General features: G+C 33.2%; 1 protein-coding gene across 8 annotated transcripts in view; it reads right to left on the minus strand.

Annotated features, from left to right (window-relative positions):
- Positions 1–3,133: 3,133 nt before the first annotated feature.
- LOC101896323 (protein draper) overlaps positions 3,134–22,193 on the minus strand; it is a 76,621-nt gene continuing 57,561 nt past the window's right edge. For 2 of the 8 annotated variants that reach the window (XM_011298057.3, XM_011298060.3), the window contains exons 6-15: positions 22,021–22,184; positions 21,810–21,941; positions 18,223–18,469; positions 17,101–18,140; positions 12,861–13,400; positions 12,620–12,787; positions 10,922–11,221; positions 10,703–10,855; positions 10,464–10,577; positions 3,134–6,873 (exon numbers count right to left, since the gene is read on the minus strand). In XM_011298057.3, the coding sequence (XP_011296359.1) occupies positions 6,587–6,873; positions 10,464–10,577; positions 10,703–10,855; positions 10,922–11,221; positions 12,620–12,787; positions 12,861–13,400; positions 17,101–18,140; positions 18,223–18,469; positions 21,810–21,941; positions 22,021–22,184 (3,145 nt within the window). In that variant the 3' untranslated portion in view covers positions 3,134–6,586. The remainder of the gene's footprint in view (positions 6,874–10,463; positions 10,578–10,702; positions 10,856–10,921; positions 11,222–12,619; positions 12,788–12,860; positions 13,401–17,100; positions 18,141–18,222; positions 18,470–21,809; positions 21,942–22,020; positions 22,185–22,193) is intronic. The other 6 variants (XM_059126436.1, XM_059126437.1, XM_059126438.1 and 3 more) reach the window with 6 other exon arrangements.

Below are 22,193 nucleotides of genomic sequence, written 5' to 3' on the forward strand. Positions count from 1 at the left end.
GTAGTTTTTAGTACCAACCTTGCTTTCCAAAATACTCCAGACACAATAGTCCAACGGATTGGTATCCGGAGATTTTGGTGGTCATTGTGCGCCGGAAATGAAGTGAGGAACCTCATTTTGTAACCAATCTTGGGTGGTGCGTGCTGAGTGCGATGGTACTGAGTGCTGTTGGAATGCCCAAGGTCTGCGGCCAAAATGTTTGCGTTCCCAAGGCTTTAATACACCCTCCGGAATATTTTCGCGATAATATTCAGCATTTATTCTGATGCCACCGTTGATTAATACGAGCGGAGAGCGACCGGATGTTATGACGGCCCACACCATCACCATGACCGGCGCTTGAGTTCTGGTGGCCAACAGAAGGTGCACATTTTCAGCTGACCTCTTTGGCAAGTAAACACTCTGCTCTTTTGAGTCTATTTAAGTCTTTTGCGGTGCAAATTCTTGCACTTTTTGGAATTTCAATGGCTTTACCCCGAGCTCAGTTTTCAATATTTGGCCACTGCGACGCGGGTTTCGATCAAGTCGCTTCTTCACTTTTCGACCATTTCTGCTGATGTTGCTTCCGTCCACTTTCTTGACGTAGGTACTGGCTACGCTACCAGTATCACGGTAACGAGCGATGGTACGAGACACAAAAGATTTATTCACATTTAAATGCTGAAGTGCTCTAACGATAGCCACTTGGGGTTTTCCATCCAAAAATATAAAGAAATCACACCATCACGCTTGAATTCCATCACGAATAACTTTTTTTGTGGAAAATTCCCACCAAAATGCTTTTGTAAGCTTGTAAACAAACAATGACCTGTCGCTATAATAATTTAAACAGCTGTCGGACGCGCGACTTAGAAATGACAGCAGTCTGAATTTGGTTGCAGTTTTTTCATCTCACCCTCTTTTATCCGTTAAAAGTTTAGTATTGGTCGTTAAAAGTTAGAAAGTTTTTCAATGTAAAAAGTAGCTACCTTCCTTTTTTTAGAGCTCTAATAAACATATATGAAGCAAAAGTATTCAAATGCAAAGCATACTTTAGGGCGCATGAAATTATTACTCAAATACATCACTTTACAACACTGGTTTATCTCCAAAAGGAATTTGTCGAGGTATTTAAAACCATATCATTTGTAATTCGAGATTTCTATTTGTATTTCAAAAAAATTATTTGTATTTCGGGAACTCTATTTTCAATTTTAGACAATGACATTAAACAATAAAATTAATTAAATTTGAAATCCAGCAGATTATGAAAGTAGAGGTAAACAAATAGAAGAGAAGCTTATGGGCGTTTTGAAAGTCTACATGGCCAAGTAACCTAAATTGAAGCGACAAATTCACCCACCCCCCTCTTCTATTTTTTTTAGAAATAAGATTCCTTGATATCCTTGTATTTTAAGTAAGTACTTTACTCGGCAATATAGCAAATCACGATACGAGGACTATTTTGGTCAAAAAATTGCAACCCTCTATCAGTTCACCAAAGGAGTCTTATTGGTCTTATTTTTTAAATATAGTTACAAATTTTCTTATTAAAAAATTATTAAAATATAGCTTTTACCTCATTCTTATACCCAACACCATAGCATGGAGGTTATATTAAGTTTGTCATTCCGTTTGTAACACCTCGAAATATACATTTTATACCCCACAAAGTATATATATTCTTGATCAGCATAAAATTCTATGTCGATTTAGCGATGTCCGTACGTCTATCCGTCTGTGGGAATCACTCTAGCTTCCGAACGAAATGAATTAGATTGATAAAATTCTACTCAAATGTGTATTATGTCTGCAGGATTTTTACCATATAATGGTACCTCTCTTTTTTGGCGTTTGGAGTTCAAAATGAATACTACAGCCAAAGACAGACAATTGTCTTAGCAGGTCTATGTCTTCGTATTGCCCCCATATAACGGTACCTCCCTATATTCGGTATTTTAATGATTTTAGCGACATTATTCATCGGAATTGTTTCAAATTTGGTATTTGATGTTCGTAATAAATTCTGCAGCCCGAGGCAGAAAAATTTTGAGCAGAAATTTGAATATTGGAATGGCTTATGACCAAAGTTGCCTATGCAGGTCCACGTCGTCGTTTAGACTCTAAAATGACGCCTACATTTGGTATTTTTTTGAAAATTGCCAAATTCGTTCTAAATGGTGGAGGGTATTCAAAGTCCAGCCCGACCGAACTTATAGGTTTTTTGCTTGTTTTAGTTTATTTACCCCTCACATCACATTTTCTCCGAATATAAATTAAGATTTTTGCCCACACACTATGCACTCTCTAACTTTTTTTAATATATATTTTATTAGTTTTTTATGTATGTATTTTTTATTTTTATATAATTTTTTATTTAAATTTAATACATAATTGTTTAACAATTTAATTTAAAATGTATATTTTGTATATATTATTTCATTAAATTTTCAATTCTTATAAATAATGTAAATAATTCTTATTCTCTAATAATTAAACATGTGTTTCATTTTTAAAAATAATTGCTTTTTGTTTACAGAGAGAAAAAACACTTTGAGCAGTGATTGATTTTGAATCGATATTTGTTTTTTTTTTCAAAAAAAATTTGGCCAATTGTTATAGGTTAGGTTTTTTGTATATTATGAATTGAGAGTTTGTGAATGTAAATTTATTGCCTTTGTTTTGGTAATGGGGCCATTGACGTTTGTAATTTCGAAATATATTTTTTTATTTTTTGTTTGTTATTTTAAATCTTTTTATTATTTTTCACATTTATTTTACTTTTTTTTTCTTAAATATTACACTTTTAGCATAGATAGATTTTAAATCGATAATTTTGTTAAAAAATAAAAATTTGGCCAATTTGTATAGGTTAGGTATTTGCATTTTAAGAATTGAGATTTTTTTTTTTTCAATAAAAATGTATTGCCTTTGTTTCGTAAAGGGACCATTGTTGTATGTAATTTTGAAAATTTGTTTCATATTATTTATTAATTTACTATTTCTTGAAAAATTGTTTATTTGTTTTTTTTTTTAATTTCTTATATTTTACTGTAATATGTTTGCATGTTTTCATGAATTCAATATTTTATAAATTTCTTAAAAAAATTCAAATATATCGCATAATTTTCTCACTCAATCTTATATTACGTTATTCGATGAAATCTTGTTTTGAAGATCTATTGTTTTTTGTATATCCACTGACATGGCATGGAAATAAGGTAAGTCGTAGGGGTCTAATACTTGTTGTAGTTTTAGGTTATATGTATTATATATGATTTTTCACATTGAGTCATTAACCCCATGTGACTTGGGACTTACTTATTTTATCATCCTAATACCATGATATGTTATGTTTTTTTTTTCATTTTGCATATTGTCTATAAATATATGTGTATTTTAAAAATGCTTATTTTATAAACATGGGAAGAGAGGATGAAGGTAATTTGTGTATGTTTACATGTGGGTAGGTACTTTTTTCAATTTCAATATTTTTTAAGATAATTTTTAGGGGGGCTATAACTCGAAAAAAAATAGAGAAATCTTATAAAAATTAATATTTATTAAATATTTTAAAGGATGCTGATATAAATACCAGAAAGCTGTAAATTTCAGATAAAATCCAGAAATCAAACATTTGTTTAATAGTTCCAAAATAAAATGGTTGTAGGGCCTAATTCTATTTGACGATAGGAAAATGAACTCGAAAAAACACTATTTCAATTTTAGAGTTGAATTAAAAATTTTAAAACACACATTTGGAGTGGTGTTTTCATTTCCTTGGACCTTGAAGCCCGATTACACATTATGTTAGAGTCTTATGTAAAGTTAACTTTTTCAAATTTTTATAGCATACTTTAGGGAGCTCCCAACAGTTTTTAAACTCAAAAGTAACGCTATATACCGCCATATAACACTATTCTTTTTAACTAGTACCTATTTCGTGAATGACATGACCTAGCTTACATCTGATTTGAGAGATAACTATTTTTGTCCGTCCGGAAAATATTGCGACATTACTTTTAAAATTATAGTAATGTTGCAGAAGGTGTTAGAAAGTTGTCGTAGGGATTTTGGAAGATTCGAATTAAAACCAGTTAAAAAGCAGTAGGTTCGGCCGGGCCGAACTTTGAATGTCCTCCACCATTTGGAACGAATTTGAAAAAATCAAAAAAAAAAAAAAAAAATTCGTTAAAAATTCTGTTAAAATCTTAAAAATGCCGAATATAACCGAACCATATTAAAATTCGGAACTTGATATAAAAGTTGAATAGTGTACCTAAAATTATCAAAATACCGTATATAGGGAGGTACCGTTATATCGGAGTTATACGAAGACCTGGGCCTGCATAGACAATTTTCTGTCGCAGGCTGTAGCATCCATACGAACTTCAAATACTACATCTCAAACAATTTCGGTGAGTATTCTACCTAAAATTCTAAAAATACCGATTATAGGGAGGTACTGATATATGGGGCCTATACGAAGACCTGGGCCTGCATAGACAATTTTCTGTCACAGACTTAAGTTCCCATTACGAACTCTACATACGTAATTTGAAACTACTCCGGTTAATAATGACGCTAAAATCATCAAAATACCGAATATTGGGAGGTATCGTACAGACAATTTTCTGTCATAGGCTGTAGAATCCATTTCGAACTTCAAATACCAATTTTGAAACAATTCCGGTGAATGATGTCGCTAAAATCATCAAAATACCGAATATCTGGAGGTACCATCATATGGGGACTTAACCTACCTATTGGCAGGGCTAATTTTAGACGTTTGGTGCCCAATAAAATACAAATCGGACAAAGATATATATGGGAGCTATATCCAAATCTGAACCGATCTCGATCAAATTTGGCAAGGGTATTTCTAAGCTATATTTGATATATGTCCCAAATATCGTTGATACAGAGTGCATATTACGCCTGCGGAGGACAAAAATAACAAATCGGATGAACAATATTTATGGCAGCTATAGCTTTTTCGATTAAATTTGGTTCGTCCTTGGGTCAAATCAATGATTTGTGCAAAATCTCAAATCTCTCTCTTTTTTTACAAAAATACGTGGACTGACGGACGGACGGACGGACAGACATGCATAAATCGACTCAGAATGTGATTCTATGAAGATCAGAAGAACTATGGGATCACCTCTTTTCCATTTGCCTGTTACAAACAAATGCACAAAAACTATAATAAGCTGACCATCTGGTGGTGTAGGGTATTACAAGAAAAAAAATTATGGGCGATTGAAAGAGAAGATCTTTTGACAGTCTTCCAGAAAAAGTTTTTTTTTTAATCAACACTGAAGTGGGAAGATGTTTAGGAGAGGCTTTTCATGTGATGTTATTTAAAAGTAAATTTTGTAGAGGTTATCCATTATTCAGAAACTTTTAGGGTATTAAATAAAAAAAACTGTTATCTATGGACTTGAAAATATGTAGAGATCAAAGAACCTCAAGGGACTTCTTAAGAGGAAAATTTTTGATATCTTCCTGAAAAGGGCCTTTTAGAGGAGTCCATTTGAGAGAAGGCGGTTTTGATGATATCTTCTATAGAACGAAAAAGGATACCTTTAAGAAGTGCTTTATGTAAACATTTTTGGGTAGATGGATAATACAAAAAAGTTCCTCTATAGACAGCAGAAGTTTTTTTCTTTTTAGGAGGACAGAAGACCGTTATGAGACTTTCCTAGTGCATTAATAAAAAAGGAGATTTCACAGATGTGAGTAATTAAGAGAAAATATTTTCGTAAAACAAAAATTCACATTATTTTCAATTCGAGCTGTAGGACATAATTTATATTTAAAATATATGTTTTATTTCATTTTATAGGTTTAAACAAAAGAAAAACTTAAAATAATTCAAAAATAAAACAAAAAAATATACAAAGAAATGAGGTTTAATAAAATTTACAAAAATCTATTTCAATGAAAATAGTCTTCATTCAATGAGCAAAATGTGAGCAAATTAAAATAATATCTGCAATTAAAAAAATATCTTACAAAACAAAATGCACAATTAACCTAAAAAAAGGTTAATAATTATGCATTAACCTATAAACTAAAATATATAAATACAATTCTGAGAAATCTTGTTTTCTTCATGAAATTTAAATGTGAATATAATTACAAAATATATAAAACAATGATAGTACGTTAAGCGAACCCTATGCGATAAAAATTTCGTAAATTCAAAATAAAATAAAAATTCACAAAAGGAACTCTGATAAAAGTGACATATGACATACTTCTAGCAGAGATCGTTAAACGGAGCACTTAAAACTAAAGGGTTTTTAAATGTTATTCGCTTTGCAAAAAATTTTTTGAACAAACTCCTTAATAAAATTCCTAGGGGGTATTATTGAGTGAGTTGCTTTTCTTCTCGGGGAGTTTTTTTTTTTTTTGATATCCTAAAAAAATATTGTCCTTTTTTCTATGAATTTATGACACTTATATTACTAAAATGTATGTATATCCCCCATTTATTTAGCCATTGCTTGAGCAAATCTCTTGTTCACGCTTAAACAGACTTTTCTTTTTCGCAACGTATATCTATGTATGATGATAATATTCTATGAAACCCCTCTCTAACTTATTTTATTTGTTTGGAGCTGGTTGATGGTGAGGCTGTCGATGCATTATCATTATTATCATCCGCTATACTGGCACTACAGACCGCATTGTTATCTTCATTTTCAGTCTCATCACCACCTCCTCCCACATCGGGTGGTAGACATTTCTTCAGTAACACTTCCATGGTTTTCAAATTACTGGGTTTCTCTTCATCACGATTTATATTCAACATTGAATCGTTCATACGATGATAATGGGGTTTTTGTGAGGTGCTTGGTCGCGAGTAGTCCAGGTGATCGTATTCATCTGTTGGGGAAAATAAAAAAAAAAATAAAAAATTACTTTAATAATGAAGAGAAATTTTTATATTTTATAAACGGGATGGAGAATTATGAAAGTCTACAAAACAAAAATATGGGGTAAAAACATAAAAATTTTACAATAACACCACAAAACTTCAAAATAATTGTGTTAAATTTGTTACTTTTTTGTACAAGTGCACGAAACTACCCTTTGGATCAATAAGGGTCCTTAAAAATGAATATTCCTATAAGAATATGTCGTTTGAAATAAAACAGCAAATATTGAGACATTATGACAGATATTGGTTAACTCAACTGATTCGACTTTTTTTTCAAGATTTAATTCACAAGCTTCGATTTTATCAGGATAAAAACAATTATTTCATATATTAAAAATTTTGGCCCATTCTGGAGGCCCATCAACCAAAGGGAGATTTACCAAGTAAAAAAGTATCGTTCGGTTTTGTCGACAGATTTATACCCTCAGCCAATGTTCGATTACTTAAATATATTTTAAATTCTGTTGAGGTTTTTCAAAATGGTGACACTCTACGGAGTGGGTTCCCAAGGAATGGACCAATATTGTCAATTTCGTATCGTACGTGCAAGGTTTGGACTACATTCGTTACTTCCTTTACTTTACAGGATATATGTGATAATTTTTATAAAATGTTAAAATGTGCCTGAGTTATCAGATATAGTCGACCGAAGTATTCCATTTTCACACGTTATCTAATACAGATAAAAACATTGGTATGGGCAAAATTACAAGAAAATTGAACATTTATATCAAATTTTATGCGAAGTCATAAATTCCATATTCATCTCAGGTTTCGGGTTGGGAGAAATGTTTAGATATTTCAAAGAATCGCCGATTTACATCGCAAGTTATGACAGATATAAGTATTGGAAATTGTAAGCCTTTGTGGATGATGTTCCAGAAGCTGTTCGCAGATAAATACCATCTTCACAAAGGAGAGAGCTGGATGCTTATTTCGCTTTCATTGAGCATTTTGTTTTCAAAAATCTTGAACCCTAGGTGGGGGTGATACCAGAAGAAATGGTCCGATATCTACCTTCTTTATAACAGATCTTGTGTTGATAGAAAAATTGAGATGTGGCAAGTCTGAATGGAATCCGATGTTAATTTCCCGTTGTATGAGCTTCATGAATATTCAACATTTTTACCCTTTGTGGGGGAGGTACCACAAGGAGTGGACCGATATATCCAAATTTCACACCATAAAAATATGGGTGTAATTTTAAGAGAACCGGATGCTTATTTCGGATTTTATGATCGTTTTGATTATGCACAACTTTGATGATTGATGTACCAGAAGGAGTAGGCCGTTATAATCCATCTTCACAATTTGATGAGAACCCGAATGCTTATTTCGGATTTTATGATCGTTTTGGTTATTCAAAACTTGGATCATTTGTGGTGGAGGTACCAGAAGAAATGGTCCGATCTCTACCATCTCTATAACAGATCTTGTGTTGATGGAAACATTGGGATGTACTAAGTCTGAATAAAATCGTGTGTTAATTTCACGTTTTATGAACTTCGTGGGAGGAGGTACCAGAAGGAGTGGACCGATATATCCCAATTATATACCAGACCTTGTGTTAATAAAAATTTTGTGACGGGTGTAATTTGAAGAGAACCGGATGTTTATTTCGGATTTTATAATCATTTTGGTTATTCAAAACTTTGACCATTTGTGGGGGAGGTACCAGAAGGAATGGTCCGATCTCTACCATTTCCAAAACATATCTTGTGTTGATAGAAATATTGAGATGTACCAGGTCTGAATAGAATCGGATGTTAATTTTGTGTTTAATGGCCTACATGAATATTCAAAAATTTGGTCATTTGTGGGGGAGGTACCAGAATAAGTGGGCCGATATATCCAAATTTCACACCAGACCTTGGGTGAATAAAAATTATGTGATGTGTGTAAATTGAAGTCAATCCGACTCTTACATCATATTTTAAAAGAGTTATAATCATTCAAAATGTTGGCCTCTGTGGGGGAGGTACTTGATTGAGTGGACCGATATTGTCCATTTTCACAACTGACCTAGCACTGATGCAAATATTAGTATTTGCAAATTTGGAGTAAAATCGGATTAATCTTTCGCTTTATGTGCAGTAAAATATTTTTTTTGTTGAAAATTTCAGCCAGGTACTAGAAGGAGTGGACCGATATTGCCATCTCCCAACTAGATCTAAGTTTGATAATAATATTACGATTGGACCAAATTGGATACTCTCTCCGAGAGTTATCATGCGCACCAGCCAGACAGGAAGACAGACAGACGGACATCGCTAGATCGACTTCAAATGTCCTGAAACGGATTTGGTCCAAAGACACTTGGGGTCGAAAACTGCTATTTCGACTAGGCCGTTTCAAATGATATATACCCTCTCTAGTCATATGGCTGAGAGTATAATTAAGATGTGTAAAGTTTGAAATAATTCGGATATATTCCTTATTTTAATAAGTTAGCTTCTTCGAAATGTTTGATCTTTTGTTAAGGGAGATAACAGAACCAATGGTCGTTTTTTCCATTTCCGAGCTCGATAAAAAATTTAATTGAAATATTTAGATGTACCAAATTTTGACGAAAGATTGTAAACAGACAGACTGATCCACAGACATACATGACTTGATCGGCTCCAACGGATTTCGTCTACCGACACCTAGGGTCTAAAACCGTTTTTTCGTTCGTAAAAATGATATATACCCTTTGTAGCCAGATCGATGAAGACATATCCACTACGGTCTATAAGCAATATTGTGTGATTGGGGAATAGGAAAGCCTCCTCCATATTTTTTTTTTTAAATTTTCAGATTAAGATTTCTGGGAATCCTTGCATTTTAGGTATATAATGTCTATGGTATTATTACAGAAAACCAGACGAGAACAATTTTGGTTAAAAATGGTAATTTTGAAGCGAGTCACAAAAAAGGTCTTTTTTCGATAAGAACTGTTCTTTTATTTTCGAATAATATAGCACTTTTTCCGAATTCGCTGAAAATTTTTCTGTGGACCTATATTGATATTGATGTTATTTTTCTAGTAGCGTTTCAACATAATAAGAACTCAACAAAGCAACATTTGGAAATGGATAAAAATAGCCATAGAAACTTTAACAAATACTTTGCCCTACTTTTTTACTTTCATTTGCTTTATTTATTGTTTTATTAAAAAATTATTAATAAAAAAAGAAGTTAAAAAATAGGGACTATACGAAAAAGTGTATCGACCCATGGCAAAATTTTTTAAACCAATGTTTCTTTAAGTAATCCCAAGCTGCCTAATAAATTGTCAACGCTTAATCATCAATTTCATCAAGTAGCAAACTCACAGTTCAGCTAAATTTAAAAATAGCTACAAATTTGACAGATGTGTACTTCTATGGTACAAAGACGACATACATCTTTAATTATTCAAACCACGCTTTAAATTTTCAACAAACTAAACTCTTTCCTCATTTTTGGAATAAATACACAAATAAAACAAACAATAACAACAACAACATAATTTAAACAACACAAAAAAATGCAATTAAACAAATTAAATACGCACATGGCCAGGCATTTAAAAAAGGTGGAAGAGGGCTTGTGTTGTGATTGAAACTTGAACTTGACATGATATTTATCTTCTTACCCTCGGGGAATAGAGTTTTGTTATAATTTTTAACTGCAGCCATTAAATTGTTATTGAAATGCATTTAGAAATATACAAATGAAAGTGAGAGAGAAAGCGTTATGAGAGATGATGTTTTAAAACAAGTGAATACCAAAAAACAATGTAAAACAACTTACCCGGATCCTTGTAACCCTCTTTCTGTTTAATTTCATCATAGACATGTTCCTCCTTTAGGCCTTCCAATGAATTGTACACTGTGGGATTGGTCAGATCGGCATTGAAATTCTTGGCAAACATGTCGTGATTGTAGTTAATGGAATAGGTGCCGGCTAGGAAAATAAAAAGTTAAGAATTATTAAAAAAATTTTTCTTTTTCCTTTATTTTGAAACCTTACCTCTACTACTGGCATTCGAATCATCGGCATACATATCCCCACCACAATTAAGATTATTAATTTTAGGTCTAAGATTATTCAATAGCCGAGTTTCCGAATTGTTGGCCTGCATTCCATACACAGGATTATCGAAATTATGACGATCTGGCCAACCTTGTGTGGGATCGCTGATGTATTGAACATGGGCAATTTCTGTTTTGAGATTGGACACCCTTCGCCGATAATAGAATATAACAGCAATAATAATGGCCACAAAGAGTATAGCCAATGAAAGACCCCACGCTAAGCCGGCACGACCTGCTGAAAATAAATGCAATTGTATTAAATATTGAAATAAAAATTAAAAAGAAAAAAATTCGAAAGAATAAAAATTCAACGAATTGTTTAAAATTTTTAGAATCAAGTATTCCAATCTGGTATTTGAAGGACTTGTTATTTAATCTCTTAGGGATTAAACAGTTCAAAACCCCGATTCGAACTCACTCAATGAGAGATTTTCCTTGTCTATATTTTGTAGGGAAATGATAGCCTTTACGATTAATCCTAATAATTTTACTTATAAAACTTTAATTCTTATATATTTCCAGAAACCTACACTATCCAACTTGAATAATATACCTTTTATTATACCCTCGGCCATATGGCTGTAGATGGTATATATTATTTGATACGGCTAAAACGTGCCTCATCGAAATAATGGTTTTAGATTCTAGGTCTTTTTGGACCAAATCCGTTTTAGGATATTTAGAGGCGATCTGGTGGTGTCCGTCTGACTGGCTGGCTAGTGCGAACGATAACCCTCGAAGATATTATCCGATTTGATTCAAACTTGGTTCCTTCATAATACTATAGTCAAACTTAGATCGAGTTCGGAGATGGACAATATTGGAATAACGGATTTAGACTAAGTTTTTTCGGGCCTAATCCGTTTTGGGACATTAGAATAGATTTAGTGGTGTCCATCTGTCTGGCTGGCTGGTGCGAGAGATAACTCTTGCAGATGGTATCCGTTTTGATCCAAACTTGGTTTCTTCGCATTTTATTATCAAACTTAGATCGAGTTCAGAAATGAACAATATCGGGCCACTCCTTCTGGTACCTTTCCCACAAAAAAGGACAAAAAATTGTATAGAAATATAGAAAAGAACAGAAAATAATTTTCCAAAATGGGATCATTAATTTTGTGCAAACATTGGAAATCTGAATATTTTTATCAGTCCTAGGTCAGGTGCGATAATTGCCATTATTGGCCCACTTCATCAAGTACCTCTTCCAAAAAGGGTCGACGTTTTGAATAATTATTAATCTTATAAAATTTGAAATATGAGTCCGATTGCCTTAAAATTTATCATATCCCACTAACAATTATTCGCATAAGATTGAAAATAAATGTTCGGTTTTCTTTATATGCCTCACAAACATTTGTCCAAACATCATCTCATATCTTGAATAAATGGATGGAGAAGTATTGTCCATATCTGGTACGTTATAATATTTATATCAGATTCATGTCAGATACGAAATGGACAATAATGGACCACTACTTCGGAGACTTTATGGTCATCAGTTTGAATAATCATAACGCAAATCAAAATATATTTTAGTAAATGGACGTTGACAGGGGATATACATTTGTCGGCAATACTGATTGATACTTTAAAGTGTTTTTTATTCTAATAAATACAAAATCGAACTTACTATCACGCTCGGCCTCCTGGATATGCTGCTCAGCCTTGGTTAAATCACAATTTGGTCCGGTAAATCCTTTGCGACACACACAGCCATCAGTGGCCTGGCAAACGAAATTGGGTGAGGCACATTGGCAGGAACGCATGCAGTGTTCGCCATAGAAACCTTCGGGACAAACTAAAAAAATATAGAAAATCGAAATTAAAATATATATGTTTTTTTTTTTTTGAAAAATCATCAAGGTAATCACCTTCATCACACCGCGTACCCATCCATCCAGGTTTGCACAAGCACAAACCATCATTCTTACGGCAGCCATTATCATTTTGACAATGACATTCCTGTGAACAATTCTGTCCATAATAACCATCCGGACAGGTCATATTACAACTCTGTCCCGTCCATCCGGGCATACATTGGCAGACGCCGGTAATGTGATTACATTCTCCACCATGATAGCAGTTACATTTTTTCGTACAACCAGGACCATAATAACCCGTTGGACATGGGTGTTCACATGTCAGACCAATATAACCATCGCGGCAACGTATTTCACCAGTTATGTGATCGCAACTCTTATTGCCATGCACAATTGTGGGGCATTTCTCTTTGCATCCATTGCCATAGGAGCCCTCTTCGCATGGCTTGGAACAATCCTCACCGGTCCAGCCGGCCGCACAGATACAACGTCCCGTATCCGGATCACATGACGAGTTATTTTTACATCTGCAAACTTGATCACAATTTTCACCATAATAACCTGGTTTACAGTTGGTCTCACAATGAACGCCTTCAGAGGTTTAGTTTTTTTTTGTTTCGTTTTGTAGTTTTTAACAATTTTTAACGCAATAAAAAGATAACGTAAACATAACCCAACACACAGCAGGCAAAATGAAGCGGGGATAAATGGAATAAAAAATATAATAAAATAAATTAAATAAAGAAATTAATTAACTAAAACTTAAGATTACTGTAATGATATAAGATATAATTCTAGGACAAGTTTTGGAAGTATTAAACATGATTTGTAAGGGCGTGGTGTTTACGTAACCACATTCACAAAAAATAACCTTCAAAGTCTGTGTTGTCAAAAAATATTTATTAAAATCCACTATTATAAATCGAATAGCCAAAGCTATCGAATAGAGCTTTAATCATTGATTTAATTTAATTTTTTTTTTTTTTTTGGATTTTGAGAATATATTTTGAAAGACAATAGAGGCACAAAATATGAATTTTTAAAAAGTATTTTCGTGGATAAAGTAGATTTTCATAGGAAGTTTTTTCAAAGCCACTAAATGGAGCTATAAATATATATATTCTTTAAAATTTTTTGAGTGACTTCAGAGATAGAAAAATTTTAAAGAAAACCCCATCGAAGGCAAACTTATTGGCTTTGATTTCTTAAAAACCTTTTGTTATGAAAATCCACGGAAAAATTATTGAAAAATACATGTTCTATGCCTGGCTTTAAAAAATACATTTTTCCGAGGATAGGCATATTCTCTTTTCATTGCTAGCAAATGGGACTTTTAATGGATTTTTTAAAATTTGTTAAGGGACTATCAGAGCTTAAAAAAAATCCATAATTAGTGTCGTATTTGTTGGCCTTGAAAAGATCCCCTTGAAAAGATCCCCATCTAGTGGTTTTGACGATCCCTGGAAAAATAATATTTTAAAATCCATGTAATGTGCCTCTGTTGCACCTTAAAAAATATTACAGCAGATTATGAAACTAAAACTAAAAATACAAAATACCTAAATCGCCGTTTTCAAAGTTTACATCGTAAACTAACCAAAATAGAGGGGGCATGGTCCTCTCTCTTCCACATTTTTGGAAATTTTCGCCCAAAGATTGCTTGGAATCCGTTCATTTTAGGTATACAGAGTGAGATGAAAAAACTGCAAACAACTTCAGATTGCTGTTATTTCTAAGCCACTTGTCCGACAGCTGTTAAAATTATTCCAGTGACAGCTCATTACATTGTTTACAAGCATACAAAAGCATTTTGGTGAGAACTTTCCAGAAAAAAAGTTATGCCTGATGGAATTCAAGCGTGGTATTGTGATTTCTTTATATTTGGCTAGAATACCACAAATGGCTATCGTTAGAGCATTCCAGCATTTAAATGTGAATAAATCTGTTGTGTCTCGTACCGTCGCAATATCAGCAAAAATGGTTCGAAAAGTAAAGAAGCGACTTAATCGAAACCCACGTCGCAGTGGCTCAAATCTCAAAAATGGCTCGCAATATTCCATTGGGTAAATATTGAAAAATGAGCTCGGGGTAAAGCCATTGAAATTCCAAAAGGTGCAAAAACTTACACCGCAACAGAAGGAAAATAGCCGAAAGTGGTTAACTGCCGAATTTTGTTGGAAAACATTCGTTGTTCAGCACCTGAACTCAAGCGCCGGCCATGGGATGGGCCGCCTTAACAGCCGATGGTCGCTCTCCGATCGTATTAATCGACCGTGGCATCAGAGTAAATGCCGAATATTATCGTGAAAATATTCTGGAGGGTGTATAAAGCCATGGGCATGCAAACATTTTGGCCGCACACCTTGGACATTCCAACAGAACTCAAACCATCGCACTCAGCATGCGCCACCCAGGAATGTTTACAAAATGAGATTTCTCGCTTCATTGTGAGGTTCCAGCGCACAATGGCCACCATGTGTCGATCACCTCAAACAAGCGCTTCGCCGGGAATGAGCCAAAATACGGCAGAGTAACATTCGGGCAGCGTGTGATTCGAACAAATATAAACGTATTCTATAATTTGATACTATTTCCGACATATTTTGCTGTCATTCAATAAAATTAAAAAGATATGTAATAATTATGGCGTTTGACTTTGTTGTGGTTTTTTATCTCACCCTGTATATGAATTTTAGCCGTTCAGACTCTTGATGTCTTCTGGGACCTATAGTCGAATTGTATGAAATCTACTTTAAAATTAAGTTTTTGTCCATTTTTTAAAGAAGCAAAAAGTTGACTTGCTTGAGAACCCAATAATAAAGAATTCTGTATTTTTATCTCTAATACAAAAATTACCGGATTCCAAGCAATCCTAAATTCAAAAAAAAAAAAATGTGGAAGAAGGGAGGATATTGTCCCCTCTATTTAGGTGATTTTGCGACATAATCTTTTAAAATTCCGATACATGAGTTTTTTTTGTATTTGCTTTACTTACATAATCTGTTGGATTTATACTGTAATTATTGAAAAAAAATATATTTTGTCGCACAGTTTTATAAAAACTCCCTGTTTGGTGTCTTGTATGGCATTTGAAAACATATTTTTGAAAATCACAAAATTTTAAAAAAAACATCCATGATTAAAGTCACCTTTGGAAAAACTTATAAAAATCCCCATATGGTGGCTATAATAAATTCAGGAATATTCTTTGAAAAAATATTTTTTTCAAGATTTCATCTTTGGTTACCCTAATAAGACTTGAAAAATTCATGTTTTCTGTCGTTCATTTAAAAATATTTAAAAAAAACATGTTTGGTGGTCTTGATAGTCCTTGCAAAAATATTTTTAAAAAATCCACAATAGATGTCTCTTTAGGCCCTTGAAAAAAATATTCTTAAAAATCCTCGTATGGAAGCTCTACAAGTCCATCAAAAAATGTATAACTCTAACAGTCTTTAAAAATATTTTTTAAATAATTCACATTTGGGGGCCCTACAGTCCCTGAAAGTATACCCTTAATAAATTTGGTAAAAAGGATAAATGGCTCTGAAAGTCGTAGAAATAAATTTTCATAAAATAATCTCGTTTGGTGGCACGAATGGTTCTTATAGCTCCAGTCGTTCTTTACAAGTGGTCTCCAATCAGTCTTCGATTATAGCTCTAATAGTCTTTCAAAAAAAACTTAAAAAATCCTATATTGTGATCCTTATAGACCATAGAAATCAGTCCTCAAAAATCGCTTTTAATAACGCTGATAGTCCATCAAAAAATATTCCTTAAAAGTTCAAGTTGATAACCCTATAAACATATTCTTTAAAGTCGCCAATTTTAGTTCCAACAATCCTTTAAAAATTGTTCCTCAAATGATATGTTTGCAGAATAGACAGTGCCCTTAACTTGGTCTATGCTCAAAATTTTTACCATCAGAAAACCATAACCGGTCTCTGAGGAGGATGACTTCCATGTTTTTTTTTAATTTTCCAAAACTTGTTATTCTCTTCTTAACTACCAACATGCTATTAATTCATAACTCATGCAAAAATGTGAAAGTATTAGGTTTTTCTTATGAGAAATGTATGTGGTGTTCGGGTAAATGAATGGAGAGAAAGGGGGTTTAAAGATTCTATTATATCTCTTATTAGGAGTTTGGGAAGTAGATGAAAATGTGTTTCGTGTTCTTGAGAATAGAAATCCATCACCAATTTTTCAGAAAAGTGTGTTTTGTGAAACCTTAAACTAATGAAACTTTATGTTCAGCATGAAATTGAGAATTAGAAGAAAATGTCTATACCTCCCCATCCCTGCTTGCAAATACATTTGCCATCGGAACTTTCACAGGCAATTGTATTGTTGAAATCACATTCACACTGTTGGGCACAGTCCTGACCGAAAGTGCCAAAATCACACTTTTGCTCACACTTGGCACCCTTATAACCGGCCGGACAGGTACATTTGCCATCTGTGGGATTACAGGCCGCATTATTCTTACAATCACACACACTAACACAGTCCTGGCCATAATGATTCGAGTCACAGGGGCGATCACATTTCAGATTCTTCCAGCCGGGCGTACAGAAACATTGTCCCGTTTCGGGTGCACATTTTGCACCATTTTGACAATCACATGGCAGGGCACAATCTTGACCATAATAACCCTCATCGCATGGCTCTTCACAGGTGTCACCCTTGTAGCCAGGGGCACAAATACAGGTACCATTAATGGGATTACATTTTGCATTATTTTTACAATTGCAGTTTAGTTCACAATTCGCTCCATATTTAAGGAAGGGACATGGCCGGTTACATAGGGTACCACTCCAGCCCACCTGGCAAAGGCATTTTCCCGTCTCAGGATGACATAGTTCGGTGTATTGCATTTCACATTCACATGATTTGGTACAATTGATGCCATACTCATTGTCAGGACAAATTCGAGTGCCACAATCTTCACCCTTCCAACCGGGACGACATTGGCAAACACCCGTTGCCTTATCACAGGTGGCATCATTTAAACATTGACATTCCTGGGTACAATTTAGGCCATATGTATTCGAGGGGCATTCATCAAAACACCTATCTCCCATATAACCAGCTGGACATTCACATTTTCCGCTAATATGATGACAGGGTGCACCTTTGAAGCATTCGCAGGGTTCTTCGCAATTCGGTCCGTACGTACCGGTGGGACATTTGTTGGCACACACATCTCCCGTCCAACCCGGTGGACACATACATTCACCATTCTGAGGATCACATTTACCATCATTTTGACAACGACAATCCTGTTTACATTGGGCGCCATGTTTGCCATCTGGACACTGGTCTTCACATCTTGTTTTTTGTTTCGAAAATTAAAGTTATTATCCAATCCTTTTTTTTTTCTTGGTTATTAGCATTTCAATTTAAAACTTACAATGGTCCCGTGAAACCTGGAGCACAAATACACTCGCCAGACACATGATGACATGAACCGCCGTTCTCACACCTACATTCCTCCAAGCACTCGGCACCATAATAACCCAGGGGACAAGTGTCTTGGCACTTTTCCCCCGTATAACCTTTGTCACACTGACAAGCACCGGTATATGGTTCACAGGTGGCATTGTTATAGCAATCACATTGTTTTTTACAGTCACGACCCCAATAACCAGTGGGGCAATCTAGGTTGATAGGTTGGTTTTGGGGAGGAAATATTAGAAGAGATTTATATAAACACCATATTGTGCAGATAGAGAATTTTTTTTTTAATAGAAGTTTGCTTTTGCCTGGTTAATATGCTTGGAAATGCTGTTTTGGAGAAGACTATTAGACACACGACATACACTGGACAGCACCTAATTTTTGGAAAGATTTTTCTGTTTTCGGTAGTGTATAGGAGTGATAAGTGTAGTGTCTTGTGTTGTACAAAGATACGTTTGGAAGAGTTTCAAAATGGTGCAAAACTTATGTTCTATTGTGGCAGAATTATTATTTAGTGGGATGGGTAAAGGGTGGTTTTCGGTGGTCTCTTGGAGGTGTGGGTAAGTATTTAAAAAGCCAATAAAACGAAACTCCAATGTTATTTGTAATTAAAAGCAAAAGCTAAAGCAACAACATTAATAAAGGTATAGAAATTGCGAAAAAAAAAAGAGAAAAGAATAGTAGTGCCCTAATTCTTGTTCTGTGAAAGTGTTAAAAACCAATTCTTGTAAATTAAAAAAAAAAACTAAACCTCAACATCTCAAAGATTTTTTGTGAAATAAAGACCAACATAAGGTCTTATCTTAGAAGGGAACCCATAAAAGGTCTTTAATCGATTGAAGGATTTTCCATCTATAGACCATTACAAAACCTGCCAAAAAAATCTTTTTTTTATAGAATACATGTAAAAAGCTCTAAAATAGTATAAAACCTAACCAATAAATATATCGGGAAATTAATTAAATCTATGGCAGAACCTCGTGAAGCCCTTTGGCTGTAGAAGGCGTGTTATGTGTCGTCTATTTGTCTTATGGATTTAATAGCCCTTAAAAATATTTAATCAATACATCTTTGTAGCTTAATAGACCCAAAAAACCATTTTCATAAAAAAATTCCTAACTTGACTATAAAAATTTTTGAAAATTATTCTCAGAAATCTTCGTTCAATAACTCAATTAGACCTTAAAAAACGACAAAATCACCTCGTTTTGAGAAAATTATCGTATGTTGGATCTAAAAATCCTCTTAAAAAATCTTTGAAAAATTCCTAAATTGATGACTCTAAAAATACTTGAAAATTATTCTCAAAAATTCTCGTTTAATGACTCAAATAGACATAAAAAACTATAAATACACCCCGTTATGTGGCTCTAAGAATCATCAAAATAATCATAAAAATTCCTATTCTGTTGGATCTAGTGGCCCTTAAAAAGATTCTCATTTGTTAAGTCTAAAAGTCCTTGAAAAAGTATTCTTAAAACATCTTTTTAGTTGACTCTTAAACATCCTTGAAAAATACTCTTGACTATTCTGGTCTGGTGGCTCTAAAATTCTTGAAAAATACTCTAAAAAATCCAGCTTTATTGGCTCTATTAGTCATAGAAAAAAATATTTTTATAAATTCAGGTCTGGGAGCACTGATAGTCCTTGAAAAATATCCTTAAAAAATCCTTGTTTGGTGGCTCTAATAGTCCACGTTTGGTGGGCTCCTTGTAAAAATTCTTAAAAAAACTCTAATCCTCTAACAGACCTTGAAAAATGTTCTTGAAAACCCTAATTTAATGGCTCTTTAAAAAAATTCTTAAAAATCCTAGCTTTAATAGTCCCTAAAAATATATTTTCAAAATTCTTCGATTTGAGGCTTTAATAGTCCTTGAAAGAAATACTTCAAAAAGCTGGTTTTGGTGGCTCTAAAATATCGTTGAATACCTATTTTTAAAAATTGTTTGGTGACTCTAAAAATCATTGAACATTAGTCCAAAAGAATCCTCGTTGGGTGAATCTAAAACTCTTTGACAAATATTCTTCCAAGTCCACGTTAAAAGCTAGAATAGTTATTGAAAAAATATTCTCAAAAAAAAAAAAAAAAAAACATTGGATGGATTTTAAAGACATTGACAAATATTCTTTAAAAATCTTCGCTTGGAAGGATTTAAAAATACCTTGAAAAACATTCTTAAACAATCCTCTATTAATCCTTGATACATTTTTATAAAAAAACATTCTTCGAAGTCCTCGTTTCGTAGCTCAAAAAGATCTTCCTAAAAAATCCTCGCCTGATGACTTGACAAATATTTTTCATAAGACTAGTTTAGTATCTCTAAACGTCCTTAAAAAGTCCACTCTGATAGTCCGAAACAGAGACAAGAAATATTCTCAAAAAAAAAAAAAAAAAAAAAAAAAAAAAAAAAATTGGATGGCTTTTAAAGACATTGACAAAAACCTTGGAGGGATTTAAAAACCTTGAAAAAAAATTTTTAAACAATCCTCTAATAAACCTTGATAAATATTCTTAAAAATCCTCGTTTTGAAGCTTTAAAATTTCTTAAAAAAAGGTTCTTACAAAACCATTTTTGATGGCTCTGAATGTCGTTGAAAAGTATTCTTAAAGATCTTCCTTTTCTCTTTAAAAGTCCTTGAAAAAATATTCTTTGAAGTCTTAGTTTGGTAACTCTGAACGTCCTTAAAAAAGGAAAAATTTCGTTGCTAAAGAAGACGTTTAAAAAATATTCTTAAATAAAAATTAAAATTTTTCTAAAGCCTAGTTGATAGCGTTCATAAAAACTCCACAAGGAAAACAAGGACTGATAGTCCTGAAAGAAATATTAAAAAACTATACTTATAACTGTAATTCAGATGGTTCTTAAAAATATATTCTTAACATCCTCAACGAATCTTGAAAAATATTCCAAGCACCCAAAAATTATGTTTAAAAAATATTCGTAAAAATCCACTATGTCTGATAATCCTTAACAAAATGCTCTTACAAAACTATATAGACACACAAAATAATCTTGAGAAGTCAAGAATTTCAGCTTCTGCAATAGGTTGTATATTTTTCTATAAATCATATTTCTAAAAGGCCTTTCTCTACGCATTCCTACAGTCGTTCTATATATAGAAGTTCTGATAAAGTTTCTGGTTATAGATTTATCAAACGTCTATTCAAAGAACTTATATTAATAGAATATCTATTGAAAATTTATAGAGAGAAAGGAAGACCTTTCTCCATGTATTAAAGAAGGGTTTTAACAGATGTTCAATATATATAAAATCTTAAAATATTGTAAAATCTAAAGAAGATCTTTGGAAGAAAGTTTTAAAAATTGTTAAAAGAATTAAATAAATAAGGAAATAAAGTTATTTTCACAGAACAAGAATAGGGCTCTGAATAAACTAAAAAATACTCTCAACAATATTTTTTAATAACCACTAAAGAAAAAAATACCAAAAAGCATCTTGTAGAGAAGAAAACAAACACTGAAGGCTTTCAAATGTGCTAAAATAAAAGTGAAAAATAAAACATGAAAATCTACGAACTTATGTCACAGGAAGGTCCACCATAGCCATGTTCACATTTGCATTTGTTGGGTGCCACACAAACGCCATGGACACATTTCTCATCACACTTGGGTATGCAAGTATCGTCCACGGGATTGCGCATATAACCCTCTGGGGGAAAAGAAAAAAATTATATATTTTTATTCCAAATAAATATATGTATACGAGTATTATTTTTTAAACAACTTACCACAACAGTCTATATCGAAACGTTCCTTATACAGCGTTGTTGTTTTATTAACCACCCGCGTTTGGAGTTTGTATGATGAACATCGTGGTGGGACATTGAAACACCAATTATTTGTTCGTACTTGATAGTTTTGTAATTCTGTGGTGACAACTGTCACGGGATATCTAAAGTAA

The sequence above is a fragment of the Musca domestica genome, unplaced genomic scaffold (genome assembly GCF_030504385.1).
Source record: "Musca domestica strain aabys unplaced genomic scaffold, Musca_domestica.polishedcontigs.V.1.1 38, whole genome shotgun sequence".
NCBI classification, from domain to species: domain Eukaryota; kingdom Metazoa; phylum Arthropoda; class Insecta; order Diptera; family Muscidae; genus Musca; species Musca domestica.